This window comes from Anopheles merus, chromosome 3L, assembly GCF_017562075.2.
Source record: "Anopheles merus strain MAF chromosome 3L, AmerM5.1, whole genome shotgun sequence".
In the NCBI taxonomy this organism is placed as follows: Eukaryota; Metazoa; Arthropoda; class Insecta; order Diptera; family Culicidae; genus Anopheles; species Anopheles merus.
Window position 1 is genome coordinate 36,949,296 of NC_054085.1, and position 19,552 is coordinate 36,968,847.

The 19,552-nt window shown below is 49.4% G+C and overlaps 5 protein-coding genes across 10 annotated transcripts; 2 read left to right on the top strand and 3 right to left on the bottom strand.

The window, feature by feature from the left end:
• Positions 1-345: 345 nt before the first annotated feature.
• Positions 346-16,524, bottom strand: LOC121600048 (mucin-19-like). Of its 3 annotated transcripts, XM_041928329.1 has the most exons (6): positions 14,607-14,688; positions 12,897-13,109; positions 5,333-5,379; positions 5,042-5,238; positions 4,557-4,973; positions 346-4,495 (listed from the first exon to the last, which is right to left on the bottom strand). In XM_041928329.1, exons 3-6 carry the CDS (start codon positions 5,353-5,355, stop codon positions 522-524), a joined length of 4,611 nt encoding a protein of 1,536 aa, XP_041784263.1. In that variant the 5' UTR covers positions 5,356-5,379; positions 12,897-13,109; positions 14,607-14,688; the 3' UTR covers positions 346-521. The 3 variants fall into 3 exon arrangements, with proteins under 3 accessions (XP_041784263.1, XP_041784265.1, XP_041784262.1); XM_041928331.1 differs by lacking the exons at positions 12,897-13,109; positions 14,607-14,688 and adding an exon at positions 16,436-16,524; XM_041928328.1 differs by lacking the exon at positions 12,897-13,109 and having other exon boundaries at positions 14,607-14,685.
• LOC121600051 (sterol O-acyltransferase 1-like) lies at positions 5,333-8,036 on the bottom strand. The gene is made up of 4 exons (XM_041928337.1): positions 7,775-8,036; positions 7,523-7,590; positions 6,977-7,445; positions 5,333-6,912 (listed from the first exon to the last, which is right to left on the bottom strand). Exons 1-4 carry the CDS (start codon positions 7,866-7,868, stop codon positions 5,834-5,836), a joined length of 1,710 nt encoding a protein of 569 aa, XP_041784271.1. The 5' UTR covers positions 7,869-8,036; the 3' UTR covers positions 5,333-5,833.
• On the top strand, positions 9,328-11,643 carry LOC121600052 (sterol O-acyltransferase 1-like). The gene is made up of 4 exons (XM_041928338.1): positions 9,328-9,570; positions 9,755-9,822; positions 9,900-10,368; positions 10,433-11,643. The coding sequence occupies exons 1-4, from the start codon at positions 9,477-9,479 to the stop codon at positions 11,509-11,511; spliced, it is 1,710 nt and encodes a 569-aa protein (XP_041784272.1). The 5' UTR covers positions 9,328-9,476; the 3' UTR covers positions 11,512-11,643.
• Positions 12,091-16,176, top strand: LOC121600050 (facilitated trehalose transporter Tret1-2 homolog). Of its 3 annotated transcripts, none has more exons than XM_041928336.1 (5): positions 12,091-12,761; positions 13,214-13,523; positions 14,609-14,744; positions 14,810-15,018; positions 15,085-16,176. In XM_041928336.1, exons 1-5 carry the CDS (start codon positions 12,745-12,747, stop codon positions 16,174-16,176), a joined length of 1,764 nt encoding a protein of 587 aa, XP_041784270.1. In that variant the 5' UTR covers positions 12,091-12,744. The 3 variants fall into 3 exon arrangements, with proteins under 3 accessions (XP_041784270.1, XP_041784268.1, XP_041784269.1); XM_041928334.1 differs by having other exon boundaries at positions 12,091-12,234; positions 12,332-12,761; positions 14,810-16,176; XM_041928335.1 differs by having other exon boundaries at positions 13,217-13,523; positions 14,810-16,176.
• LOC121600049 lies at positions 16,432-19,035 on the bottom strand. Of its 2 annotated transcripts, none has more exons than XM_041928333.1 (5): positions 18,866-19,035; positions 18,678-18,792; positions 17,128-18,614; positions 16,796-17,062; positions 16,432-16,684 (listed from the first exon to the last, which is right to left on the bottom strand). In XM_041928333.1, the coding sequence occupies exons 1-5, from the start codon at positions 18,911-18,913 to the stop codon at positions 16,499-16,501; spliced, it is 2,103 nt and encodes a 700-aa protein (XP_041784267.1). In that variant the 5' UTR covers positions 18,914-19,035; the 3' UTR covers positions 16,432-16,498. The 2 variants fall into 2 exon arrangements, with proteins under 2 accessions (XP_041784267.1, XP_041784266.1); XM_041928332.1 differs by having other exon boundaries at positions 16,432-16,738.
• Positions 19,036-19,552: the final 517 nt, after the last annotated feature.

The following is a 19,552-nucleotide window of genomic DNA, read 5'->3' on the forward strand; positions in this document are numbered from 1 at the left end:
CACGCTGCAACCCGATCGACCGTAACACTCAAGGATCGACCGTCAATCGAACGAGGGGTTGGGGGGCGGGAGTTATCCGAGAGCAGCCCTTTGTTTGTCCTTGTCCTTGCTGCAGGAAGAAAGCCATACACACACATACCGCGTGGTGCATTTTCTGCGCGCATTGTTTGGCAACGTGGCGCGATAATTAACGGTTAACGTTAACCGTGTGGTGTACGCCGGTCCGCGCAGTACGGGACGGCAGCGAACAACAGATGGTTTGGAGTTTTGCTCTTTGCGTTTGTTTCCGGGTTTCGGGCGTTTTTGGGCCGTTCGGCATTTGGCTCGCGTTGGCTTATTTTACGTTAAAGCAATACACACATGCTTTTTGTTTATTGTATTATTATCCTGCTTAATGTGAACATTTCTTTTTGTAACATAATATTCATAGCTAATAAACCACAAACCACCCCTCCCCATACTACCGATTGCACACGATTGGTTGCTTCTCACTCAACAGGTTTACACAGAGGGACTGGCGATCACCAGTGCGGTACAATCGACGCCACGGACGATGGCACTCGTAGCGCACCGGGTTCCACCACACCCGACCGGAGCGGGCCTTCCCTCGAGCGGGCCGTTTTTTCATTAATTTCCGGACAGATTGTGCTCAAGTTAAAGTTGGTTATGGTGCTGCTGCTGCTGCTGCTGCTGTTCGGTATGGAGGAACTGGAACTCGTTACCGACTGCTGCTGTTGATGCTGTTGCTCCTGCTGCTGTTGATGGTGGTGATGATGATGATGGACTACCTGTGATGGCTGGCGGTAGTGATGCTGCTGTCCCTCGTGGGAAGCAGATTGCCCGTAAGCAGGCTGACTGGTGGCTGACTGACCGCTTCCATAGCCAACACCCGGCGTGGGGTTGATGCATGGCGCCATGCTCAGGTGATGTGCATGCGAGTAAGATGGCTGATGGGACGCATCGAAATGAGTCTGCTGGGGAGCTTTCGTCGAAAGATATTGGCCGTTGTAGTTGTACGATGACGTGGTGGTGGTGGTGGTGGTGGTGGAGGATGCGGTGGCTGCAGATGAAGTCTTGCGAGTGGCCGAGCTGGATGTGTCCGATGCAACACTGCCAGACGGATGCGTGGGCTGAAGATGGTGATAGTTATGATGGCGAGACGAGTGATGATGATGGTGAAGATGGTAGTTCGGGTAGGAGGAAGGATCAGTTTGCGGGACACTATGACCGATAGATCCAGCGGATGTGATCGTCGCATTAGCACTCGCATTATAGTTGTAGCTCGATGAGCTAGAGCTCGTAATGGTGGTGGCAATCGTAGAAGCTACCGTCGTATTGAACACAAATTCCACCGCAGCAGCAACTGCAGCAGTTTTATGGTTCTTTTTACTCTTTGCACTCGTCTGCTCGGTTGATCCACTCGGTTGAGTCGTTGAAGAGGGTTGCTTTTTCTCTCCAAAAGACGGCAGATAGTACGGTGTTGTGTATTCCTGTCCCATCGTGCTAGCCGAGACGGCAGGTTGCCCATGGGTAGGGTTAGGATAGTTCGTAACCGTCGAAGACGTGGACCCGAGTTCCATCAGCGTGCCTTCCAAGTTTGTTTGACAGTAGTATCCCTGTGAGGCAGATGTCTTGCCGTAGTAAGGTATCGCCGACGGTGCATTCGATGCGCCACAACTGCTCGACCCTGTACTGTAGGCCGAATCTCCGTACGAAGATGCCATGTAACCGTTTTGCTGATTGCCAAAGTTGTAGCCCTTGTTGTAATCCACTCCGGCGCCATTTGTTGCGTACGTGTCGAAATTAAACGTTAACGGCGCTGAACCACTATCCAGCGTACTTGCACCGTACTCAAACAGCTTATCCTTCCGGCCACCTTCAAGCCCAACCGTAGCCGAATGGGTGTACGAATGGCCAATCAATGCTTCAGCAGAATAGATGTTATTGGTCGATTTCTGACACACACCACCATTACTCATCGAATGACCATTAGCTGCGTATGACTTGGACGGTTCATTTACGAGCTGACTCACGGAAAGGAAGCTACCGCCGGTGGAGCTTTCACCCGCCTGTCCCGCTCCAATGGCACTGCTGCTCTGCGGGTACGCTTTCTTGGCGACCTTGCAGCTGGAAGCCGTATTCATCTTGTTGCCAGTGCACGCCGTCGAACCGCCGAGTACATTTCCACCCCCGGAAGTGTTGAGCGCCAGATCGCCATTTAAACTCGGTAGCGTTACCGGGGGGAAGTAGGGCGAGGAGCTGTCGTTCAGGATGTTGGACAGCTTGCTCGGCGAGGACCAGGTTAGGTTGTGCTCCTCGCCCGGTGGATGAGCGAAAAAGATGTCCGACTTGTAGTTGTTCGTGCTGGTGTAGCCACCGGCCGGCGGGAACTCAATCGGTGGGATGATTTGCGAGGGAATGGTTTCATAGTGCGATTGCAGCTGCGTCTGTTGCTGACTGTTTTGGGACGATGCGTTGGTAAGTTGACCTTGGTGGACACCGGTCGCCATCCAGGAAACGTCGTATTTCGATTGTGTTTGCTGCTGAGACTGTAACTGTTGCTGCTGCTGCTGCTGTTGTTGCAGACCGTTTGAAGGGTCAGACCGAGCAGTGCTATTTTCCATGTGAGTTTTCGGCGCTGTTCGTGGCTTTTCGGGCTTAGCAACAGCTTCTTGCTTCGCAGGAAAGATATCCACCGCTACCGTCTGCTGTTGTTGTTGCTGCTGATGGTCCTGTTGCTGCGGTTTAGTGGACAGCTTCGGAGGCGTTCCGTACGTTTGGGTGGTGTTCGTTGGACCCGTCACTATCGTCGATTGCGTGTACGATGGTTCCGTCTTGGTGGAGGATGTCAGGCTAAAGGTAAAGCTGGTCGCCGGCTTCTCGGTGGACAGTAGCGGGTCGAGCACATTGAACGACGCACAGTAGTTGCTCGGTTTGGCGACAGTTTTGTGGAAATAGCCGTACGTATCGTAGGACGGTGTGGTCATTGTGGTCGCCAGAATCGTGCTGTTCGTGTACTGGCTCTGTACCGTTTTCGGCTGCGAGGCCGTTGTGCTTGTTAGCGAAAAGGTAAACTCAATCGATGGTTTCATCGGCGAGCTAAACTCGTCTACCGGTTTCACTGGGTTTAGAGTACCGCACGAAGGACCGTAAAAGTGACCGGAACCGATGGACGATTGGACCGTCGTGGGTGCGGTGCACGTGTTGGACGTTAGCGTGAACGTGAACGTTCCGCTGCCGTTGAAGTCGGATTCCGTTGGAAGCGCTCTATTTGCGGACGCGCCAATCACTGACCGATTTGGCGCCACGGGTCGACAATCAAGCATATTATCAATCGACTGATAGATGGTCGGATAGTTGGTGAAAGTGTTTTCCCTCGAGCTGCCCGTACCGATCGTGGTCGCTGCATGTGTGCCCGCATTACCACCAGTCAGCGTGGGAATCGAATGCAATGTAGTAATATCCGGCAGACCACCCACGGTCGGTGCGGTCGTGCCCAGCGTCGTGTCGATATGGCCATAGTTGAAAAAGGACGAAAAATTGTCCAACAACAAGCTGCCCGTTTGTTCATTTGCCACGTTATTCGCTTTGTTTGCTGATCCTGATTGCTGATGATCCATTGGCCCGGTGGCATCGTGGCATTCGTCCGCCTCGCCAGTGTCTGCGTGATTTCCGGCCGCTTTGCCACCGCCAGCCACGAGCGGGAAGTTCATCAGATACGCTGCCGTTGGTGAGAGCGTACCATCTTCGTTGCCTCCATGCACATTCGAACCGTCCGGACCAACGTGCAGGTTTGCAAAGATGTCTTCCGATAGGTCCGCTTGGTTTAAACTAATATCGAGATGCGTATCTTGCGTCGGTTCAGTTTCGTTTGGATGCACTTTTGTATGATCCTGCTCCTTAGGAAGGATTTTCATTGCCGTTGGAACGACCACACACTGGTTGGGCTGTTGGGCTGACGTTTCAAGCACATTTTCATGCTGTTTCTGTTGGGCTGCACCATCCTCTTTGGTGGGAGCTTCCCCATTCTGACACTTCCCTTGCCCCTGGAGTCGGGCACGTTTTGCCTTGGAACTGTCGCTGTGCGCTTTATCTTGCTTTGTAGACCCTGTAGAGGTGCTTGATTTGCGCAACCTTTTACCACCCTTCTCGAGCATTCGTTTCCGTTTCAATCTCGGTGCTGCTTTTGCCGATTTCAAGCTGTCGTTGGTGCTCCTTCGCAGCGGTGGAATCGGTATCTTTCCGTTCACTATTCTGCCCGGTATGAGGTCGATCGATTTGATCGTGAATTTCCCCCGTTTGCCCCGGTACCGGGATGGATTTCCGTCTTGAGCGCGATTTTTCAAGTTGATTTTCGATCGAATGTCCTCATTGCCAACGATCAGCAGCGATGAGGGTGGGGCAACGATCGGTACCTGGACGAGATTGCCATTGTTGGATATTATTACGCTCGTCGTCATTATGGGCGTTGGTAGTAGAGCGGGTGTAACGTTAACTAAAATATTTTTACCCTTTTTAGTAACATTCTTTCATAATTCACACATTTTTTGACTTACCTCCATTACTGGGAGGAATGCCATTGATGTTCCGCAACGTGGGTGGACATGGGGCTGGCATGGTGTTGCTGGCACTACTGCAGCTGATCCCGCTACTCTCCGTCCCACTGGTTGGTGGGGGAATACTTTTAACAATACTTAAACCTACCGCCTCCGTGCTCGCTACACTCGCCGGTGGCTGGTTCTCTATCACAGTTCGTTGTTTCTTGCCGGCTGCACCGGCCCGGCGTTGCCGCTGCACCGTCTTTTTATGCCCGTTTCCATTCTCCTTCTCCTCGCTCTGTTGCTGACAGTCGTCTGCCGCTATCGTATACTTGCATGGTGGAACGGTTATCTTCGCTTTCCGCAGCAGTTCCGCGAGTTCTTCGTTCCGCACTAGTAGCCGCTTCAAGCGTACCTCTTGCTCCTTTACGTGGTCTGCAATGTTATAGGATTGTTGTGTTATCATTTCAGTCTCTTTACAGCGGTACCTTAAACGCCCATACCTTTCAGCGGATCGTGGCACTCTTCCACCAGCGTCTTAATCTTTTTTTGTAGTTTATTAATGTGCTCGATTGCCCGCTGCAGGATTTCCACCTTGCTGAGCGTTGAGGCTGGCTCATGTTCGGGCAGCAGTCGCTGAAGATCATCGAATGTTTTGTTCAGACGCTCGCGGCGCTCCTTTTCCCAGATGCGATTTTGTCTAGAAGATGTTGGTAACACAACACCGGAACAGGAAAATTACATCAAAACAAACATAGGCTTTGTGCTGGAGGCAACACGGGGAAGATACTCACGGTGAGGGTTTCTTTTTTGTCATCCTTTCTTTCTATACAAGCGGACACTACGGAGAGAACGTAACATGTATTCTTAAACATATTAGCGAGTAATTACGCCGTTTACGAACGCAAAGCACATTTTTAGTAAAATTCTATCCGCAAATTAGCTTAGGCTACGAACTGGAGCTGCGTCCACCTTGTTTGACAGCTTTATTGTTTACGTTCGGTTTTAACCGCCTTATACCGTGCGGCGGCTGTTTTCACGCTTAGCCGCTCATGATTGTACGATTGCATACAATTAGGCGCCGTCTTGTTTGCCAGCATTTTCAAAATAACGGCACATTTTTTAAATGTCCTCTACATACACTGCTACAAAGGATTTATTTTTCTTGCACATATAATTTGTATTATTTTATTTGTTTTCTTACACATAACATTTAAACATTTCCTTACATAACAAACAAAGCCCTGCGATACCATTTACCCCCTATTCAGTCTTTGCTACATCGCCCGTCCCTTTCAAGGCAAACTCCACGGCGCTGTGATGGTCCAGTTGGGATTGTGCGATATGCCATTGCACGACCACGACACAGGCACCATGTAGTCTACGATCGAGTCCCCTATATCGGGACAGTTGCGTCGAGCGTAGTACTCCATGTTGTACAGACTCAGATGCAGTCCATTTCCGATCGACAACACCAACCAAAGCAGCACATTTCCCACATTCTTGCCCAACCGCTTCGTCACAAACATCAGCATCAAGCCCAGAAACTCGAACTGCACGAACATCACCGGATAGAAGAACCGGAACGTAAACGCCAGGATGAGCTCGTGGAACACCGACGACACTGTGAACACAGTCACCGTTGCTAGTGGGCGGCAGTTACGGAACACGTGCTCCACACAATCCTTGTACACGTACGTGTACAGCCAATCGTGCACGACCACGTTCCAGGATCGGATATACCCGGCGAATGTGGACTCGTTCCACCAGTCGCGATAGAACATTCGATCGGCGAACCGCAACAGCTCGGCCGCTCCATTCATCCAGGCGTGCAGCAGACTGTAGAACGCACACAGGAACGATAACGACCCCGGCATAATGCTACCGAACAGCGACAAAACGAAACTGCCGGAGCTGATCTTGGCATGGCCAAACTTCTCGAACAGAGGCGCCAGGAACCGTTCCAGTATGAAGCTGATGTAGAACACTACACCGATCACCTCGAGGGCATGTCGAGCTACGACGCGCCAGCGGATCTGCTTCGTGCGGGGATACTCATCCCGGTAGACCAGCGTGGGAGCGAACAGGAAGTAGGCGTACTTCGAAAACGACGGCAGCCCTTGGTAAGTGTCCGGAGAGGTTGGCTTAGAGTCTGCGTGTTTCTTGCCCGAGACGAGCGCTCTCGGAACATTGCTGCGAATAAAGGCGTGCGCTTTCATGAGGAAACGGGTCATTTCCATGAGATAAGCCACAGAGCTGGCTGGTGGTAGGTCAAACCAAAGGAGAGCCTTAATGGCTGCAGCAATAAATCCACACTGGTATGACACAAACAGAACTACTGCACACCAGTCCCACAGCTTCTTCATGGGAGATCCTACAAACGAAAGGAGGGTACGTTAGAGCACATTATGTAGAGAAGGAATTATGACTTCACTCACCTGCTGTAAAGTTCTTCCGGAACAAGGCCCACATTCGGAAGCATGGATAAAGCAAGAAAGTGGACGTTTGCATACAACACCACAGCATCAGGGCGATGTGAAACTTGCCGAAGCCGGCTATGATCGGCCGAAAGCCCAGATTGATGCTGCCCGTGTCCACGAAATCGTGCACCACCGTGTTGAGGAAAAGGATGATCAATATCACGATGAAGATGTGATAAATCGTCTTGATGTGTTTCACTTCAAACAGATCCGTAAGCAGCGAGTTCCGTGGCATAAACACCTTGTCCGGTAGCTTCCCATCCGTCTTGGCGCTCTTTCGATGTCCCTCGTGGCTGTTGGATTTCTCGTTGAACAGCTGTTTGAGCTCGTAGTTCTTGAGATTAAACCGCTTCACCTCGGTGAACAGGTCGTCCACCGCAATGTCCATCTTCCTCTCCACCTCTTTCCCCAATCGATTGACAATGTCCTGAAAAGGGACAACCAGGAAGGTGTTGTAACTTTAACACAAACAGATATTGCACATTACTCTGCTGTCTCACTTACATGCATTTTCTGTTTCATTTGCTCTACGGCCATATCTTTCACCATCTCCTCACGGTATTCCCGTTGCACTGCAAGAAAGAAAGGGAGAGAACCACACATGTACATAGAATTCTCTCTATGAAAATCCAATAGGAATTCTAACACACTTGCATAACAAGTGGAAAATCACACACACGCGGTTCAAGAAACCATACAAAAGCCCTCTTTTTACGTTCTAACCAGCAAACGAAACATGTGGCACCCCACGCCTACCTCGATTGTTGATGGCATTCTGTATGGTCGATCCGGATGAGCCATCATTGCTCCCGGAGCCAGAACTTTCACTTCCACTGCCAGCATCACTCATTGTTCTCGCTTCTCTTTTCTTCCTCTTTTCGTAACACAAAGAACATAAAACACAACACACAACACAGCGTCCCAACGGATGGCCACAGCGCAGCTCCGACCTCGACTCTCGTCTCTACGACGTCCAATCAACAACTGAATCTCTGAAGCCTACCGCCACTAGACGAAGCAGGCCGTGTTCTTGTATGAAGGCTGATAGGGAGTAATCGGTTCACTTGCGGTACCACCGGCAGCCGGTCGACTGTGTTGGTATTAGAGGAAGCGGACGGTTGTCGGACGGAGCCACTCGTTAAGGGCGCCGAGTGCAGCTGTACTTAAGCCATCGGTACGGTGGACGACGCACGCGCATTAGCGGGTAACGTACCGGTGGATGGGAATTGCCTTTATGTCTCCAGGAGATGGATTAGTCATCGAAAAACTGCCGTAGAATATCACCAGATAACACAATATAATTGCATCACTACTTCACGTCACGGATATCTAGAGTGGACTTTGGCACACGTCTTCGTTCGTTGTAAATAGATTACAAGTGGTTGTAGCCTTCTAGCGATATAGTAATCAATATTACGCTGGTAAACAAGTGCATGTGACCTTGCGTAGCTAGTAAAACTGTGTTATACTTGTTTGATTTTACTTGAGAAATCATTTATAACATCCCCAGTACAAGCAAACCCTAGATTATGCATCGCATTTGTGGGTTTATTTGTGGGTAAAGGATTGCCTTTAGTTAAAAATGTAATTCTTCATTCAATTTTTCTTCAAGTCCTATGACCCATAACATTCGTTTCTCTACAAAAGCCACAGTGCTGCAAAGGCTGATGGAATCTTGTACGCTAATTAACGCAGATGTTAGTTCGAGACATGGACCCTAGACGAGATTGGAAGACGAGGAACTCATTTGAGGCTGTCTGCGTTAACGCTCTGACCGTTCCTTTCTTATCTCTATCTATAGTTGATGTTTTTTGTATAGGTCACTGGCAACATAAACAATGGATGTTTGAAAAACTCTCCTTATTTGTGATGGACTTTGTACATGCTATTCAAGATATGTTTGATGTTTAGTTCGTTTGGTTTCATCAAAATTCAATAACGAAATGGGACACTTATTTTATCTTCCGTTTCAAGTGCTCAGTAATCCATCACAGATTGATTTATCACACTTAACAAAACACGTGTTAAGTCATCTGTTTTAATGTGTTTTTCCATGATTAATCCATCTCCTGGAGACATAAAGGCAATTCCTGTCCACCGGTACGTTACCCGCTAATACGCATGCGTTGTCCACCGTACTGATGACTTAAGTACAGCTGCACTCGGCGCCCTTAACGAGTGCCTCCGTCCGACAACGCTTCCTCTAATACCAACACAATCGACCGGCTGCCGGTGGTACCGCAAGTGAACCGATTACTCCCTATCAACCTTCATACAAGAGCACGGCCTGCTTCGTCTAGTGACGGAAGGCTTCAGAGATTCAGTTGTTGATTGGACGTCGTAGAGACGAGACTCGAGGTCGGAGCTGCGCTGTGGCCATCCGTTGGGACGCTGTGTTGTGTGTTGTGTTTTATGTTCTTTGTGTTACGAAAAGAGGAAGAAAAGAGAAGCGAGAACAATGAGTGATGCTGGCAGTGGAAGTGAAAGTTCTGGCTCCGGGAGCAATGATGGCTCATCCGGATCGACCATACAGAATGCCATCAACAATCGAGGTAGGCGTGGGGTGCCACATGTTTCGTTTGCTGGTTAGAACGTAAAAAGAGGGCTTTTGTATGGTTTCTTGAACCGCGTGTGTGTGATTTTCCACTTGTTATGCAAGTGTGTTAGAATTCCTATTGGATTTTCATAGAGAGAATTCTATGTACATGTGTGGTTCTCTCCCTTTTTTTCTTCCAGCGCAACGGGAATACCGTGAGGAGATGGTGAAAGATATGGCCGTAGAGCAAATGAAACAGAAAATGCATGTAAGTGAGACAGCAGAGTAATGTGCAATATCTGTTTGTGTTAAAGTTACAACACCTTCCTGGTTGTCCCTTTTCAGGACATTGTCAATCGATTGGGGAAAGAGGTGGAGAGGAAGATGGACATTGCGGTGGACGACCTGTTCACCGAGGTGAAGCAGTTTAATCTCAAGAACTACGAGCTCAAACAGCTGTTCAACGAGAAATCCACCAGCCACGAGGGACATCGAAAGAGCGCCAAGACGGATGGGAAGCTACCGGACAAGGTGTTTATGCCACGGAACTCGCTGCTTACGGATCTGTTTGAAGTGAAACACATCAAGACGATTTATCACATCTTCATCGTGATATTGATCATCCTTTTCCTCAACACGGTGGTGCACGATTTCGTGGACACGGGCAGCATCAATCTGGGCTTTCGGCCGATCATAGCCGGCTTCGGCAAGTTTCACATCGCCCTGATGCTGTGGTGTTGTATGCAAACGTCCACTTTCTTGCTTTATCCATGCTTCCGAATGTGGGCCTTGTTCCGGAAGAACTTTACACCAGGTGAGTAAAGTCATAATTCCTTCTCTACATAATGTGCTCTAACGTACCCTCCTTTCGTTTGTAGGATCTCCCATGAAGAATCTGTGGGACTGGTGTGCAGTAGTTCTGTTTGTGTCATACCAGTGTGGATTTATTGCTGCAGCCATTAAAGCTCTCCTTTGGTTTGACCTACCACCAGCCAGCTCTGTGGCTTATCTCATGGAAATGACTCGTTTCCTCATGAAAGCGCACGCTTTTATTCGTAGCAATGCTCCGAGAGCGCTCGTCTCGGGCAAGAAACACGCAGACTCTAAGCCAACCTCTCCGGACACTTACCAAGGGTTGCCGTCGTTTTCGAAGTACGCCTACTTCCTGTTCGCTCCCACGCTGGTCTACCGGGATGAGTATCCCCGCACGAAGCAGATCCGCTGGCGCGTCGTAGCTCGACATGCCCTCGAGGTGATCGGTGTAGTGTTCTACATCAGCTTCATACTGGAACGGTTCCTGGCTCCCTTGTTCGAGAAGTTTGGCCATGCCAAGATCAGCTCCGGCAGCTTCGTTTTGTCGCTGTTCGGTAGCATTATGCCGGGGTCGTTATCGTTCCTGTGTGCGTTCTACAGTCTGCTGCACGCCTGGATGAATGGAGCGGCCGAGCTGTTGCGGTTCGCCGATCGAATGTTCTATCGCGACTGGTGGAACGAGTCCACATTCGCCGGGTATATCCGATCCTGGAACGTGGTCGTGCATGATTGGCTGTACACGTACGTGTACAAGGATTGTGTGGAGCACGTGTTCCGTAACTGCCGCCCACTAGCAACGGTGACTGTGTTCACAGTGTCGTCGGTGTTCCACGAGCTCATCCTGGCGTTTACGTTCCGGTTCTTCTACCCGGTGATGTTCGTGCAGTTCGAGTTTCTGGGCTTGATGCTGATGTTTGTGACGAAGCGGTTGGGCAAGAATGTGGGAAATGTGCTGCTTTGGTTGGTGTTGTCGATCGGAAATGGACTGCATCTGAGTCTGTACAACATGGAGTACTACGCTCGACGCAACTGTCCCGACATAGGGGACTCGATCGTAGACTACATGGTGCCTGTGTCGTGGTCGTGCAATGGCATATCGCACAATCCCAACTGGACCATCACAGCGCCGTGGAGTTTGCCTTGAAAGTGACGGGCGAAGTAGCAAAGACTGAATAGGGGGTAAATGGTATCGCAGGGCTTTGTTTGTCATGTTAGGAAATGTTTAAATGTTATGGTTTATGTAAGAAAACAAATAAAAGAATATAAAATGTCTGTGTAACAAGTAGAAAGCGTTTGTAGCAGTGTATGTATGGAAATTTAAAAAATGTTCCAGAATTTGAAAAAGCTTGCGACAACGCCTAATTGTATGCAATCGTACAATCATGAGCGGCGCGCGTACAGGCAGTCTCCGTGTGGCTAAGGCGGCGCTCTGTTACCTATCGAGCAAGACAACAGATATTCCTAATCAGTTAATTTTCCAAATTATTTATTTTAAATGTTTTAACATGAATATTTTTGAATGAAAACAAATCATACGCTTGATTGCTGGGTAATTATTCTGATTATGTACATCCTTAATTTTCTATCGTAAAATAAAAGCTTCAGTACACATCAAACACAGTCTTGTTCGTTTGTCTCGTTCAATAGCCAACAGAGCGCTGCCTTACTGCTGCTAAAACCGAACGTAAACAATAAAGCTGTCAAACCAGTCGATTTACGATTGTGTCAGTGCAAAAAATAAGTTCGTTTTGTTTGGATAAATTTCTGCCGCATATTTTCACTCAACTTTTTCCACGACAAATCGGCATGCAATCATAACACAACTCCTAAAACATGAAATTTGAGTGATATTTGGCAGTGTGAAAGTGTAAACATTAATTCCTATTCATCATTTATCTAGTTCGTTGTAAAGGTGTTTGGTGTAATTGTTGTGCCATCATTGTTTTTTTCCATCTCCGGTTTAGTGAAAAATCCGCATTTCGTTTGACCACAAATCGCGCGATTCACTCTCTTGAAAGGTTCGCGTCATCGCTTGCCGGCTTTGCTGTTAGCAGCGCGTGCCGTCGCCCGACCGTTTGTTGTTCCGGCTTATTACCAATCCGGCTCGCGAATGTTGTTACTGTGCGCGTCTTGGGTCGGGCGGTGGTAGAGCGGTGTAAAGTATGCTGCTGGCGCGAGCAAACTTTCAGTCATTCGTTCACGTCCGAGCGACACGCGCGGTGCTGTGGTTACGCGTTGCTTAAGGCGCTCTTTCCGCGCCGATGGTATAACTTGGAGTAGGGAAAAGCATCCATCCCTTTGCGTCTACACACGAGAGGAAGGGTGAAACTAATGTTGCAGAGATTTTGAGTTTGGAGTTCGCACAAATCGTTGTACAATGAAAATAACACAAAGGTAAATATTATGCACACATACACATTTTTGCAGCATTTTCCAGGTTGTTGAAAGTTTATAGAAAATTGAGATAGAAAGTGTTTAGCTTGAGACATCTCTCCAATCCTTGAGCTTATTCTGCAATATTTGCTTTACCTTCCACAACCTAGAGCCGCTTAGAACGATTAGGTCAAGTAGGCCGACTGGAACCTGTTTCGCTATGGTTACATGGCGCGCACATTAAGCGGGCCGTGACACAGCTGTTTTACGCCACTTGAAAACTACAATTTCTCATGTGGCTCCTCTCTCCGATTTGTCATTTACCGCTTCTCCCGCCGAAGGTCAGCAATCGATATCTTATCAGCGCACCTAGCCAACCAATTATATCCGATCGAAGAAAAAAGAATCGTCATCAATAGAGCATGATTGTAACCAAAAAAAGTATACTAATTCCCTCTTTCATCCCCTATTAGCAGCTATTCGCCAGAGGACCGTTGGGTGGATGGCAGCACCTGCCTAGAGACGGAGCTATGCCTACCGGACAATATGATACGCACCGGCACCGAACTGGAATCGCTGCAAACCGGTCCCGTGCTGATCGTTCCGTCCCCGAAGGCGACGCAAGAAACGGTGGATGAAAAGGAAGCGCTAAAGTACGTCGAGCACAAGCGACAGCTCAGCGAACCCTGCTACTACCCCGAAGCAGGGAGCCAGAAGCAGCAGAAGCAAACGGCGTTGGCGGAGGTTGTATCCGTGTCCACGACGAAAGGCGTATTTCATCAGGTGTGTAAATTGCTTAAATCTCGTCGAACTACATACAAACGGTGTGCCGCCGAACGAATCGCAACATCAATAGTTCAGTGAATTGGTTTGGCTTTGTATTGTTTGCCGTTTAAAACCGGAACCCGGTTGCTTCCGAGCGGCACGGAAGCGTTTAATGCGGTGCAGTGTAAATAGCGGCCAAGTTGCATGACCGTATCTTAATGCAAATAATTACACCAGACATCACACAGAGCAATAACTTTTTGTTGATGCTGAGCCATAAAGATAACGTGCCAATTGTTTGCTTACTTTGCATCTGTGTAAACACACTTTCTCGGAGATGTAAAAATCACACCTTACAGCACACCAACAATTCTTGCGGGCGCAGTCGATTAGTCTCACATAGCATATGCAGCACATTGGCTTATCATTTCCGTTCATTATGCTGCTGCATGCGCTTTTTTGCGCGTTTCAAATTGAGGCCGTTCAACAGAATCAGAGTTACAATGTATGCTTTGTTTGAATTCGGAAGTAGCCATAACAGATGATGATGATTGCAGCTGATGATCGGTGTGTAGTGCATCAGCCGCGTCAGCTGTTCGTTATCGTTGCAAACCATCAGCCATTACGCTGCAATTGATAGGAGGTGCACGCGAACATCAAACCGTCGTGCAGCATTTCAGTTAATTTCTTCTAATGCAAATGCGTAACAGTGTCACCCATTGCGATGATGATGATGATGATGCTGGGTTGCAGGGAGGCGCACAACCAATCAAGCCGCATTTGGTCCGGCTCATTGGTTCGTTGTTTCACAAGCAAAGCTTAATTGCCGCAATCGAGTTCCCGAATCGATGCGCACGTCAAGGACCACTTTATTGTTTTCGATTAAAGCGTGGTATCATGGGCCAGTGCTTCGTGCTACGGGCATGCTTTTCTTCCCTTGAACAAACAATCAAACTCAAGATAATGCTAGTTTTTTGAGAGTTTTTTTGGGGGACATGTTTATGGCCGTGTTGAAATTTAGAACCACGCACAAGGACAAAACCGTTTGTTTTTAAAATAGATTCCCCAAAAATGATTTTTCGTCCTTCAAACGATACTTACAGTTACTTCTGACCTCGGCCGTGCTGCTGCTAGCTGCTGGCTGTGGCATGCCAATCGGGTACTCGGCCGTGCTACTGCCCCAGCTGTACGATTCCAACGAAACGCTTGCGATCGACATCGAGATGGGCTCGTGGATCGGTATGTTTTACGTTAGCTGTTCCCAAAACCGTGCTTTTGATGCAATTTTGCTCCCATTTTTGCAGCAAGTGTCCATAGTCTGGCCACTCCGATCGGTTCGTTCGCCTCCGGCCCGATCATGGACCGCTGGGGTCGTCGGCCAGCTATTCTATTAGCGATTGTACCGCTATTTGGTGGTTGGGTACTGCTTGCCACAGCTTCCTCCCACTTTCTGCTGCTGCTCGGGCGCGTTGTTGCAGGAATTTCCGTAGGATTGACAGCCGCGCCGGCACAGGTAAGAAAAGCATCTCCCATTGGTCTTTTTCCAAAAAAAACTTATCGTTTCTCTCCTCCAAAACAGATTCTGCTGGCAGAAATAGCCGAACCGCGGTTGCGAGGCCTCCTCATCGGTGCTCCGTTTGTGTCGTACTCGCTCGGCATCCTGCTCGTGTACGCGCTCGGCAGCCAGTTTCACTGGCGGGAGGTTGCCTGGGGTGGCACCGTCCTGCCGCTGCTCTCCTTCGTTGCCCTGTTCTTCGCGCCCGAGTCACCGGTGTGGCTGGCGCGCAACAATCAACCGGACCGGGCCGCGAAAGCACTGACCTGGCTGCGCGGCTGCCCCGTCCAGGCGAAGCAGGAACTCCACAAGCTGACCGAGCGGTTCGAGCAGGAGCAGCAGCAGCACAACCGACGTCCGCAAAACTTTTGGCGCTCGCTCGGCGAGCTGGCCATCGTTAAGCCGCTCATCATCATCAACGCGTTCCACGTGCTGCAGATCCTTTCCGGCACCTATCTCGTGGTGTTCTACGCCGTCGACATCATCTCGGATATGGGCGGCAGTGACATCAACTCCATCCAGGCGGCCGTGCTGACGGCGATCGTGCGCCTTGCCTTCACCTTCCTGTACTGCTTCCTGCTGCTGATGATGCCACGCCGCCTGATGGTGACGCTGAGCGGTCTCGGATCGGGGCTGAGCTGTGTCGCTATCGCTGCGTTCATGTACATTCGTGCCGGCGAACCGAAGACCCCGCTCGACACTTACGTCGCGGCAACGCTGATACTGATCTACATTGGGGCGAATACCGGCTTCATGACCATGCCCGGCATAATGATCGGCGAGCTGCTGCCGGCCAAAATCCGCGGCCAGATAGCGGGCTATCTCTTCACCATCTTCAACCTGCTGCTGTTTGGCGTGGCGAAAGGGTTCCCGTACGCGAAGGCGGCCCTCAAAACGCAAGGCCTGTTCCTGATGTTCGGCATCGCATCGTTCGCTGCCTCGCTGCTGCTGTTCCTTCTGCTGCCGGAAACGAAGGGCCGCTCGCTGCACGACATCGAAGACTACTTCCGGCAGCGCAACTGGCTCTGGATGAATCGGAAGCGGGCACCGGAAGAGGAGCAGCAATCTGGCGTCCACCACGGTGGAGAAGAAGGCAAACCGCTGTCGAACGAGTGAACGTGTGCCAACGTGTGCGGACAGCGGACGTGTATGTGAGGGAGAAAATCATTTGTATGTGATATTTTACCGTAGTGCTTAAGGGCCATCCTACATTAATTCGGTAGTGAAAGATCCACACCAGCAAAGACGCTGTGCACGGGGGGTTTGGATCATTTCGTAATGCATTCCATATAATCATTCATTCCATTGAGTGTACGTGTGTGTGTGTGAGTAGTAAAAAGGGTATTAGAGTAGAAAATGCTGCACCAGCAATTACCTTATCAAAAATGTGTATTTTTCGAGCGACGAATGCTCTACTTACAACTCGAACACGAATGGCTTAGAATCTGGTTCTGCTGTTCGTACCCTTCGCCGTTGGCATCACTCGGTACTGGAAAGGGCGCCACGGACGCACCTGCGGTACCATTGCCGGCTCACAGTTGGGAAAGTAGGCCGAAAACGTTTGCCGGAATCTGTCCGGCCCGGAGTGGTACGGCACCATGCTTGTCCACCAGATGCGTCCTTCCTGTATTTGAACGTTTTTAAACTTTCGGTAAAATTTGTACATCAAACTGGCCGCCTGCAAGACGGGAAGTGAGCTACATTAATCGGTTTTTAAACGGACAGTGCCACTTACCGTCGTTTCCAGCTTGGTTTTGTAGTTCCAGTTAACCTGCAGCTGCAGTCCAGTATCCTTGCGCGATGGCCAGCGCACGGAAGTGGCACGCGGTATGAGATAGTTCCAGAAGTATTTGCTCTCCAGCAGAGCAGCTTCCCGTTCCCGCGGATCGATCGGCACGTCGTAGCGATCCCGAATCCAGGCCTGCAGGATCGGTAGCTGATCGACGCAAGGGAAGGTAGCTAACAGGTACATTGGATTTTCGGTTAGCCGACGAAGAGCGCGCTGTTTAAGAATTAAAAAGAAGTGTTAGGATAAGACAGAGCAGGCGATGAAACCCCTGTCATTACCTTCAATAGATTCTGTAGATCGGTCACATCGGGCGCCTCGATGTATTTAACGTCCAGCGGATCCGTCGTCACCGATGGCGATTCGTGGTCATCATCGGTTGCCTTGGTCCGTTCCTGCCAATGTTTCACCTCTTCTTCCCACGTCATTTTGGCAAACCGCTCGATCGCTTGGTCAATGTCCGTGTCCTTAATCCTGCCGGTTTGGTCCACACCCAGCGCACGCTGTATGGCGCACTTGATCGGACACGTGGGCTCAACCCGCTCATCTCCGTAAAATATTTTATCATGATCAAACTCGTACGGAACCGGTTTGTCGCAGAACTTAAAGTAACGCTGGTCCCCATGGGCCATCGACTCCGGTACCAGCGTGTCCGAACCTTCCGACTCTGTGCAGTTACACTTTTGTCCCTTCAGCATCTTCTTCTGCACTTCGAATCGCTCCCAACACTCGGGACAGTCGCTGGTCGGTTCCAGGATCGCCATCGTTACCGCCTCGTCCGCCAGGCGCTTCAGCAAACTTTCCACCTGCCGTTTGGCGTCGTTCTGTTGCTCCTCGTCGGCCCACTGCACACACTGGGCACGGACCGCTTGCATCAGCACCTGTTTAGCGGATGTGTTTCGCTGCAGTATTTCCAACACCTTCGCTCCTTGCTCATCCAGTTGGTGGTGTTTGGGGCAGAGCATCTGGCAACATTCAACCCGTGCCACCATGTTACGGATGTGGTCATTCAACAGGTCCGTCACGACCGCACCGGCACTGTTGATCGAACAGTTGCTGCTCGAGCACATGTACTGGGAATCGTCCGCAGAGAGGTAGTACTCGCTGGAGTACAGATTGCGCCGGGATCCTCCGCACCGCGTAAACCAACGGGACTCTTCGTTGCGTATAATGTGCTCCGGATCGCGGTACTTTGCATACCGGCCAAGAAATTCGTCCCGATGAGGTTGGATCTTCACCGGAACGGTGAAGCCCGTAACGAACACCTTTTGCCTTTGCAGATATGGAGATTTGGTCCGAGGGAAGGGGGACTTTCGATGGGATGTTTCAGCAACGCTCGCTGCGACTGAGCTCGGACGCGTAGGTTTCTTTGGAGGTAGCACTTTCTCCAATCCTCGCAACGTGGTCATCATATCCAGGTGAGCGATCGCCGACAGAAGCAACCGTTCGTTGATCGTATAATCCTTCGCCCGGGGGGAATTATTATCCTGCCCGGGACTGCGTATGTAATGTAGCTCGAGCAGCAGCCAGATGAAGGACAGATCATTCCCATTGCATAGAATCAACGAGGTGCGTAGGACTCTTTTGGGGCAAATCGGATAAACGCCTAGCTTTCGGAGTAGTGCCGATGTGCGATGGAACGTACGCTCATCCGTATCGTCCGCGATGGCGTCGAGCAGCTGGTCACAGATGGCGCACTGCTCGTCGGTCAGCTCTTGAAACCAGAGCGGCGTGCTACGCTTACGAAGAATTTTGCAAATTTTTGCTTCTAAAATGTGGTCGTAGAAAATGAGTATTAACCTGGACAAAAAAAGATGTTGGTTTATCGTACCTTTCTCCTTCAGAATCAGGTTTAATCCCTCCATGTAGTTATGATAGGCCTTAACAGCCGCCTTGTACCTTCGATCAAATGCATCATCGTTGGACGATGTTCTCTTTTTCGTTCGCTATAAATAATCGGAAGGAAATCTCTTATTATCGTTATCCATAGTTCCTAAAGTTCGTTTGTTGAGGTCTTACCTGAATTACAACAGATTTTCGACGCTTGTAAACGATTTCGTTTGACATGATGGAATTTTCAGTACAACGTCAGGATTCCTTACCAAATGAGTGTGAAATGCACATTGGCATCGCCAGCAGAGTACCGGCATGGCAATTTCCAATGTTTCCTTTGACCGTTTTACTTTCGCTGTGGATATTCTGTACGCTTATCCCAAGATCGATGTATTTGGGGAAATCTCGATTATTGAAAAAGTATAAAATTTACGTAAATTGAGACTTCTATCGGAATTCCTCCCTTGTTAAGGCATTTGAAACCGGTAATTTGAATTTGTTTCCTGGGGGTACAGGGCTACTCGTCGAGTGACATTTTGAGTTGCATATTTCGCATACTGTTGTTGGGTGCCTCAATGTGATCATTTCGTGTAATTTTAAACATATTTTCAGTAATAAAACAAGCCAAACTTTTAATTTTTTAGCTCATCTACTTGTTATAAAAAATGTATTGGCTACGACTACACTTTGATCGATAATCGACGAAACAGTGGGCGATGAAAACTACGAACAGATAGCGATCAATGAACAGTTGTCAACTTTTGAACCCGCAGCGACGTAAACACAACAAGTTTCCCCAATAACCGGGTTTGCAAGCTCGCCAACGCTCCAAATCGGTGCGAATTTCCCACGCTGGCGAGCGTTTTTAAAAGG